This window comes from Amphibalanus amphitrite, unplaced genomic scaffold, assembly GCF_019059575.1.
Source record: "Amphibalanus amphitrite isolate SeventyFive unplaced genomic scaffold, NRLGWU_Aamphi_draft 001101F_arrow, whole genome shotgun sequence".
Lineage (NCBI taxonomy): Eukaryota > Metazoa > Arthropoda > Thecostraca > Balanomorpha > Balanidae > Amphibalanus > Amphibalanus amphitrite.
Window position 1 is genome coordinate 146704 of NW_024882595.1, and position 10404 is coordinate 157107.

The 10404-nt window shown below is 48.9% G+C and overlaps 1 protein-coding gene across 1 annotated transcript; it reads right to left on the reverse strand.

The window, feature by feature from the left end:
• Positions 1 to 1415: 1415 nt before the first annotated feature.
• On the reverse strand, positions 1416 to 7014 carry LOC122370131 (serpin B3-like). Its single transcript, XM_043345429.1, has 2 exons — positions 6743 to 7014; positions 1416 to 3455 (listed from the first exon to the last, which is right to left on the reverse strand). The coding sequence occupies exons 1-2, from the start codon at positions 6750 to 6752 to the stop codon at positions 2140 to 2142; spliced, it is 1326 nt and encodes a 441-aa protein (XP_043201364.1). The 5' UTR covers positions 6753 to 7014; the 3' UTR covers positions 1416 to 2139.
• Positions 7015 to 10404: the final 3390 nt, after the last annotated feature.

Consider the following 10404-nt stretch of genomic DNA (forward strand, 5'->3'; position numbering starts at 1 on the left):
GTCCATCTGCAGGTCACGCGACCGTCCCCTGGGCAGCGCTCCGTATCAGCTTCGACCTATCTTCATGAAAATCGTGCTAATCCCCTGCCGAAAGGCGTTGATAATGATAAATGCACCGGCACTATCCATCCATTTTTGTTTCAATATTGCTCGAAAGCCTTTGCCATCATTAAGAATGTTAACGTCCATGACCCAGCATCAACCTCACATGCTTACTTTTGCGGAAGAGCTCGGTTTACTTATTCCGAAATTTCCGTAAACTGCCGCTTCTAGAGGCAAATAGCAAAACGGGAATTCCATGAAAGCGATGCATAAGTACTTCGCGCACTCATTTTCCAATAACACAAATACATTTCCTTATAAACACCGTCAGACGGCGTGGGCGTAAGATGTGAATCAGCTCAGATATTATCCGTTCATGGACGTACCGCGGTCGGTTTCCGCCAGCTTACACCTCACAGTTTCGCCCACGCACGGTCGAGTTTTTCAATCGGCTCGACAGCAGGAGGACCGGCTCACTGGGATCGAATGCCCGCTCCTCACTCGTCTTGTTAAGCCGGGCCGACCGGCATCCGGCTCAAGACGAAATGTGCTTCCGCCGATTTAGGGATTTAGGATTGTGAATGTAGGCTCCATTTTAGGATGGCGATGATAAATGTTGGCATGATGCACTGAGTTCGTAGCTCAAGCAGATTTGCTTTAAGAAGTCAGAGCATTCCGGCTGCCATGGAGACAACGTAATGGCTTGGACAAGATGAATAAAATATGAACGATGAGTATCAAGTGTTTCGATGGACGCTTGCACTTTCCCACGCTCCGTTCCTCTTAATAGGTAGTGGATGCGAGCGGCTGCATGTTACCGACATTTTTTTTTTTTTGAAGGAATCGTGCGTCTTGATTAGTACCATGGTCTCTGTCCAGACAGAGGGATTAAAAGGGTCTGGATTATATGGATGTCTTACATCCACGATAAATCAGATGAATCAGGATTAAATTGTCCCAAGAGGGTAAATATTTCTCGCGTGGAAAGATAATTAATCGGACTCTTGAGCCAATTAACTTTGACTGCGTGCACCGGATGAGATCCAAATCCGGTAAGCGGCTGAACGGACCATGTCACATTTAAACGTTGTCAGTAGTCATAAAGGTCAGTCTCGTGTAACTAACATTTATGATTTAATTAAAATTCATTAAATGAGCCTTGATCGATTCGTCTAAGCTGTGGAAGTTACGGCCGAGGATGTTGTTTTTGTCAGTGGGATATGCATTCTTACAAAGATGTACCACACAATCAGTGTTTGTAAGTCATACCGATTCCAGCCGCCGCGCTGGCTGCGTCTGTCGGTCACGTGACATCCCGATCAGAGTAGACACCACACCTCCATCGTCTTACACCTCTCCAAACACACCACCTGTTCAGGGCAGACATGTATTGCTCTATGAAAAACATTGTACTCACCTGACAGATGTAACATGGAATATAGCCACTCCGAAACACGATGCATCCATTCCACCCGAATAGCGATATAAAACGGCACTTCCGCGCAATATGTCTGCACCACGTGGTACGGGCTGCCATTCAACACGGGTAAGACACCGGCACACAGCGCCATGCCAGGGCATCATTAGTGTTATCACGAGCGTTTAGGTCGCAGCACACGTCGGCAGGTTTCAGCAGAGAAGAATGACTCTGGCTCTCTAACATCCTGTGTGTCTAAACGCTTCATTTTCGCTATCCATTTCGTGATGTCTTGCTCCTTCTCACATTTTGCGCTAATTCCTGTCTTCTTTACTACACCCATCGAAGTTTAACGGCCCGATTGGATTGCCATTTAAGTGGGGAAACAGATATAAAAGTTTTAAATTGACGGGAGGGCACGAGCTAAAAACAACTCCCTCGCGGCACATTATGCGGCACGAAACACCGACAATGTGTCTGTCTAGTCTGTGCCAGCCGGCGGACGTCACCAAAAGATTGTCACCTTGGGCCAGACAGTCTTCTATCGGGGCAGTGGGTCGTCGTCGTCCCGCGGGGATGTGCGCCGCACTATGCGATGTCATCACCCGCAGAGGGTAGTAGCCCCGCCCGGCTGCCACCGGCCAGTTCTCGTTCCATATCTGTCTCTGGGGTCAAGCCGTTCAGAACCTGGTGGCCCCCGGCCTGCGACGGTTCCTTCCGTTGCAGGTCTGTCCGCGACCCGGTCGAGGCACACCCTCCTCCGGCGACAGCATGCGTCCGTAGAAGAGCGGCACGCCCGTCTTGTTGTCGCGGATGACGAAGAGGAAGGGTCGGTTGGCGCGGAAGGTGGTGGCCAGCCGGTCGCGGTTGACCAGCGTGGTGGTCACCGCCGACGCCTCCGTACCGGCCTCGTGCACGTCGATGACGGCCTGGTGCAGCACCTCGCTCAGGAACAGCTGCCGGTCCGAGGAGAGCCGACCGAGCGAGGCGCGCGACTCCTGGAACAGGTCCGTGGCACCCATCTCCTGCAGGATGTCCCGCAGCGCCAGCGAAAACTGCATCTTGAACCGCGGCAGCCACACGGAGAGGTTGGCTGGCCGCATGTCGTCAAAGACGCGCTGCAGCCGGCCGCCGGCCAGCTGCTGCTCCAGCTTCCGCAGGGGCTGCTCTCCGGCCTCGTCAGGCACCAGCACCACCATGGCGTACTCGGCACCGGCGTACGGCAGCGCCACGGCCGCAAAACCCTCGCGCGAGTAGCTGACGAACGGCACCGTCAGCTCGGCGAACATCATCGGCACGCACACCTGGCTGCCGCGCTCCAGCGTGAACGTCAGCGGCTTGGTGTCGGCGGGGTCGAACGGCGTCTGCCACGAGCTGTTGAAGTACACCACGTTCGCGCCGATCATGCGTGTGTTCCGCGGCGGTGGGCTGTCGAAGATCTTTTCGATCTGTCCGTTGGTGTGGTCACGTACCCACAGATTGATCCGTCGTGCCGCCGCCGCTGGGTGCTTACCAAACTGGAGCTGCTCCACTCCTGCCTGGTAGAAGTCACGCGCCTGTCGCGCGAACTCCCTGTCAATCGCGAACGCCGAGTCGGTGAAGATCCGGTTGGCGATTTGGACGTTGACACCGCGGGTCTCTCGGCGCAGCGACTGAAGCTGAATGCCGCTCTGCTGGTGAATCAGCAGGTCATCCACCTCGAACGGGTACTGCAGCACCTGTCGCAGCTGCTCGTACGTGTTGTCAGCGGCTCCCAGCAGCAGCAGGTTCAGCACGCTGACGATTGAGAAGGGCGAGATGACCACGTTGCCGCCGCCGATCCGGTCACCGAGTGCCGACGTGAAGCGTAGGATCGACTGTGTGATGGAGAAGGGCGGAGCCCTCGTCGACGGCGGAGGGGGTCGCGGCTGGGCGGCCAGCTGCCGGCGAGGTCTTGACGCCGCTGTCGCTGCCATGGACAGAAGGCCGGCAGCCGCAGCTACAGCCAATAACGCACCTGTCAACATAGGATATCGAGCGTCACTCGAAGACCAGGAGAGAGTGGGGAGACTATGGAGAAAATGGGGAGACGGTGCAGGGTACTGTTTTGCCGCAACACAGATGGTCACAGATGAGTCGATAACCACACAAGTGAATAACCAGAACATCTACGAGGCCTATGTAATGGTGCATGAATACTGACGTTTTCTCTTTATACCACCCACTGTTTATACATTGCACAGTCCGTATAAAGAATTGCCACATATGTCACGAATGAACAGAGCCAAAGAACGTTATTCCAGCTCCCGGACCTGAGTTCCAATCACATTATCATCAGACATAGCGGATGACAGCGGAACTCAGCAGCACCATCTCAATAGCCGACAATCAGGCCATGGCCACCTGCCCGTAAGTCTTGCATGGTACATACGGAAGGTCCGACCGTGCACTTTGAATGGTTCGACGGCCGAACGGTACTTCGGTGGTCGCACCCGGTTACACACAATCAGCATAATATGGAAAAAGCCTTGCGGAGAATCTGTCAGCTCGCTCGATGCCGCCGACTATTATCTGGGTGCGGCCGCCGAGTCCACTGAGTGCTTAAGGTCTGTTTGGATATGCCGCGGAGACCGCGGTGCCCTCGGAATTCCCAGATCGGCCCACCGCCGGTCTCCAGTCGCGTCCGACACACCGGGTAAAACGTTTGAAGTTAATGGCGCCGGCGTATGCAAAGGGCCACTTATCAACAAGGAACTTTGACAGTTAATTCTAAACGACTTTGTAATTTGCGTTAACGAGCAAGGGGAAATCGGGCGAGAGCACAGCATCACACAGAGCTAAGCATTGCCATGCTTTCATTCGCTATTCAATGAGACTTGAAATTCAATCTGTAAGCCATTTTGCCTGAAAGTACAGTAGAAACATTCACAATAGTTCCCGATGCATCATATTGTCTTTATCTGATGTCCTTTTTCAGTAGACGTGCATATCGGAATATCCAAGGCGTAATTTCTATGCATATAAATTATGGCATGGGTTTCTCGAAACGTAACATCAGTCACTGTCCGTTACCTATATCTCTAGTGCGATCGTTTTTACGAGAAGTTATATTTTCGCCAGTACGATGGTCGAAATGACACGCAATATAGCGTGTTATTCATTCATAAGATATTAAATCAGTAATACGAGCCCTCTGAAGCCCTCGTAGCCTTCTGAATTATCAGGTCAGGATATTATTGAACCCAAAAATAACTATGCATGGTAGCCAAATTTCCCGCACCCAATTTTTTTCCGCTCATGAAGCCATCAAACGACAGCATCTGTTTTCAAACGTTCCAACGGGAGCAGACATAAAAGGATTTACAACAAATTTACATTGGCATGGAGAAGTTCCAACTCGGTTTGTCCCGGCTACCGTGGAGCCTTTTTACTGCAGATAACTCGCCGAGTGCTTAATGCACAGCTCAGGCCAGCTGTGCACAGCACAGCCCTCACATTACACTGCAGTCGAGCCAACAGCCGGTTCCTTGAGCCGCAAGGCTATAATCCAATCTAAGCTGGGGGCTGTCTAATTTCTTATCTTCTCTTATTCAAGGTCAGCCGCCACTTCATAACAAAGCCTTCGCCGAATCGACCGTGACATGCCTTAGACATAAATCATTGTGAAAAATAGGTACTTATTTCTAGCGTTACTTATTTACTTTTCCATTATGGGAGCTTAGGCAACACATCTTCGTGAGTAGTGTAAACCTGACTTATTTGACATGTGCCACTATTTATCCGTTCACTTTGTTTAACTCTGTTTATCAATGGGTTATGTCCTTGTCAACGTTACATTGATTGAAACATGTACACATACATTCAAAGCGATATACATTCCAAATTAATATCACAACGAAATGCATGAAAGCTTTTTAAAATACAATATAACATTCCCTTCAGAAATTACATTCTTCATAGTCAGGGTTCAGAAGGGGCCAAGCGGTGACACAGTTTTCAAATACCTAAAGGCGCCTTATATGCATGACCTAACCGAGGGGAGCCTGACCCGCCCTATATACCTGGTAAGCTGGCCTGATGCATCGCCCGTGTTCAATGGAACGCTAGGGGACCCCGGTATCGCTAAGTGATACTCTAACTGGTATCGCTAAGTGATAACTAAGCTAAGTTATGCATAGTTTGTCTTTATCCTTCATCCCTAGCTCCTTTCTGAGCTATTTGAGCTACTCTATGTCTTAGGCTAAGTGCAACATGGTTAACGTGCATCCATAGCTTACTTCTCGCACGGAAAACCATTGCATCGTCTGGATTTTTGAATCGATGCAGTTCCTTTTTATCATTTCTGTGACTGAAGTGCTTTGCACGTACGGACTATCCGTATGCTTGCTTGGGCCTTTGACACATTTCATCACTTAAGCGTCCATGTTGGAACCATGGGATGGCTTAATAAAGGAGCCATTTTTTCCGAATGTAGGGCACTCCAGGCTTATTTATTGATGAGGGCGTTGTTTCCTTGGCTTATCCATACAGCACCGTTAGCCTAAAATGCAAGGTCGATAACAGTTTCATTTAATCTTCAACGTCGTGCTTTTTACTTCCAGCCAAACACAAACCTTTATCTGTGGGTCCTCTATAAGCGATGTAAGTTATGTCTGACCGCTACGTCACTTCGACACCTATCTAACGCCTAGTATTACGTCTCTGGGGGTGCCTGTGTGCACAAAGCCTATGCTCAATTGCCTAAGCAATTAAGCTTAGATGGGTTGCTTCAGAGCCAAAACCAGTAAGGAAAGCTAAATGGAGTGAGTCCAATCGTTCGGTAATGCCTACCACATAATGGTTCTTACGGATGAAAACGATTCAATTGGGCTCACTGGGCTGCGTTTATTGAACTTATTGTTAGATCGTTTTTTTTTATCAATAGTTTGTATTGCTTCAAACATACAATTTAGGCAGGCTTTGACACGGTACATTTTTTTGCAAACCTTAAAAGGTCTGATACTTGGCTGCAGTAGAACACTGTAAACCAGCTTCTTCATGAAAAACGAACATGTAAAACGTTATTATGTAAAACACATCCCCGTCAAACCCCTAGCGACCTCCCGAGCCCACCCCCTCCCCAGTCATAGACGGCAGAACGGGGAGGGCACCGGGGCACCGCGCCCCCTTTAATTTTTGCATTTTAACATTAGTCCTATGGGTGTTGCATGGAAAGAATGGGACCAAAAGTCGGCAGTGCCCCCTCCATCCTTAATTGAAGGTGTTCCGCCGCTACCTTCCCCAGTCCACTCCTGCGCGGCTCACCTGCTCTCATCCTGACCGGGATCCGGTGCTGCTCTCCTCCCAGCAGCTCTCTGCACTCTGCTCGCTCTCTCACTCTCTCCCGGCTCTCTCAGCTCGCGCCAGCTGCCTCCCCGCCCCTCAGACCTCGACTGGCGGCGACTGCCTACCGTCCCTCTCCGGACGGCGGCCCGGCTCGGCTCCCCGGGTAATTCCAGTTCCGCGGCGCGGGTGACGTCACTGGCCGCCGCTGGGCCGGTGAGCTGCTGCGCTGGCAGAGGACGCGCCGCCGCTGCCGCCGCCGCCGCTGCCCTTGAACGAGGCCGGCGGCCGCTTCAGCTGGCTCAGCGTGGCCCGAGCCGGCCTTCCGACACGGAACTCGTCCCGAGTCCCGACTCCCGGCCACCCGGGGCGACTGGCCCGGGGCTGGAGGTATCACCCCCGAGGATGGTCTTAAACAGGTGTCGGTGCACTCTATATAGCGCCCCAAAAGTACCCCTTGACCTGTTTCGTGACACGTCATATTTGTGGGGCTCGTTTTCATGCATCATTTTTGTTCAGTACCGAACGGTTGGAGGCTATCAAATCTAACGTGCTTCCAAACCATTTCTGCATTAACGTAGGCATGATCATTTCATGCTATCTTGTAACCGCATTGATGAAGACTAAGGAGTAGTACCCAACTCACTTCAAAAATGCTCATGTGAATTTGCTACGAGATCGCCACAAAACAACATGTGCCCCGCAGTGGACTTCCGTGTCCTGCTGAGAGGGATGTTTGAACATTCCCCGTGTAGCTCTCGGCTGCTAACCCACATATTTGTACTTTTTGTACTTGTAACTGACGTGAAAGAGTGAAAAGCCATGGTGAGTGGACTTCTTTTGAATAAATCTGAATTCTGAATTCTGAATTCTGAATATTGATAAACAATAAACCGTAATCGGCGTTTGAAAGGTCGTCAAATATCGATAAGAAAATAATTCCTAAAAGTTAACGAACTGGCATAAAAGTGATGGCCCGTGATTCAGAAAGATCAAAAAGCTATATTTCCCAAATTTCACCGATAAATATTCACTGGTTTTCAAGATATTGGACTTTTACTTTTGTTTACTTTTTGGGACCTCCACTGTAAGTTCATTTGGAAGCAATAATTTGGCATGCTAAAAGCGCGGCAGACGTTGCGTGCAAAGCAGTATATGCCACCACGTTTTACCGATGGCTTTAGTATAAGGTGAAAAAATCGTTAGATCTGCGCTGACGTCACAAATTCTAAGGAGGCATTCAAATGCATTAGCCCCGTAGAATCCGAAATCTGCAAGTTTGAAATTATATATATATATATATATATATATATATATATATATATATATATATATATATATATATATATATATATATATATATATATATATCCGAATTAAAGCGATTCTCGATGTTGTGAGTGCCCAAACCGGTAAATGGAAGCCAGGGACCCCAAGTTGGCTATCTCTACTCAAAACTAATGTTAACCCTCGCACGTGTAGGGGGGGGGTCGGATGGACCCCCCATGGTTTTTCGCGAATAACTCGCGTAAAAAGCGGCCGATCGCGACGAAACTTTCAGTACCCTCGCATTGATCAATTTTACACCTACCCTGAAAATTTCATGACCCTGACCCAAATGACCTCTGACCTGTGACCTCTTTTCCGAGACCATGTTTGGCCGGAATCGCGATTCCGCGTATGTCGGCTCGCATTAGCCGCGCGTTTGCAAGCTTTTCGTGGTTTCAAACGTTCAAACATGTGATTTGATGTTGCTCCCATGCATTAGGGTGGGTGTCAAGGTCACCTGAATGTCAGGTCAGGTCATTGACCTCTGGTGACCTCGGGTAACCTCGGTTCACTTTTTTCGAGTTTTACATGTTTCTAGGCTAGTTTTTGGAGCTGAATTCGAATTTAGCAACCATTTGAACATTTACGAAGTAGTTTTGGGTCCTTCGTAACATGTTACGAAGCTGTCAGAGGCGGTTGTCACGTACTACGAATACCCGTCACGACCCCTACTGGTTGACCTGACCTGACCTGACCCGACCTGGTCTAAATGCTTAAAGACATTATCTGTGATCAAAACTAACACGATATTCGTGATCAGCACCCCGAAAAACCCCTTAGCAGCCACACTTTACGACTTTCTAATAGGTCCCGATTTTCCCGACTTTGGGTCATTGATCTGACCTGGAAGGTCAACCAATGACCTAGGACCTTAAAATTGGGTATCATCGGCTTCCTCTCGTCACGGGCAACACGCTCGTTTTTCCGCGAAGCTCTAGCTCGATCAGGGGCCAAACGGCAAGGGGGGGTCCAACCGACCCCCCCCCCCCTACACATTAGAAGCTGGCAAACGCCGCACACATTAAGGGTTAACGCACACATTTGAGGGTTAAGGTGGGATGGCTACCTACTTCAAATCACTAGATAGTAGATATCCTCAAAAGTTGATTGTTCCTTTTGTGCATTTTATTTACGGTCATCATTTTCCCCTTGGCATCATTCTCCTTTCATATCAATCATATCAGTCGACCTGTATTGAGACAAACACATCAAATGCGTTTTCACTGCTCTAGCATGCCCCTCTATCATAAGAAATTACCCAATACCAGTGATGGCGACCTTATCAATTGTATTGCATTTTATTTTATTTACATTTAAGAGCGATCCACATACAAAATGAGTGGCGATTACTGCTCAATGATTATGGTAGTCGTACCTAAATAATGTTTTGGGATTAAATGGGATTCCACCTCTGGTAAAGTCTCGGTTTAGAAACGTTTTCAACGTGAAAGAAAACTCTTAGCAAAAGCTCGCCTTTCTCTTGTTACTTATATCGCGCACTGTCGATGTTCCAAGCGAAAATGCCGGGTTGGATGACCTGTGACGCCTGTACAGCGGGAATCTCCTACTGAGCGTGCCGCCTCCGTGGCCCCTCTGTGGTCCGACCCTGACCTCTCCCCCGCGGGATTTCCGCACGTCGTCCGCGACGGGACGCACCGGTGCTGCGGCGACCCTCTGTTAGGCGGACAGGACGTCCCTCTGCAAATGACGGCTGCCACCCCGTGTACACGTCAGTCACAGATTGTCATGCTGTAGATAACTAACTTAACTGGCTGACCCGCTGCAGATGACAGGTGATCCTCTGAATATGACAGGTTGGCCCTCTGTAAGTGACAGGCTGACCCCTTGCAGGTGACAGGCTGCCACCACAAAAAGAAACAATCCCACACAGCCCGTTTGATGAGGGCGGCCTGTGGACGAAATATAAATGCACGTTTTAGTTTTTGAACCTCACTTGGTACCTAAATATAAATGCGTATAAGATAATTAAATAAATTAACGTTAATTACTATGTGCTCTTCGCACGAGCGCTTAACAGAGATACTGTACAATGATCGTGAAGTATTTACAGAGTTAATTTTACTCAGGCTCAGTAGGTATTCCTGGGGTCAGTCATTTTGCTTTTATTTGTTGTGATAAGAAACATTTAAATTTTAACCTTTTTCTAAAAATCTAATTAAATAGACATTGATTAAAAAATCAACGTAGTATTTGAGATCCATTCAAACCTGATGACGGATTAATCTCGACGAGAAAGTTTTGAATTCTCAGGAATGTGTTTCATGTGCTTACCTATGTGCCGTGCACATCTGATT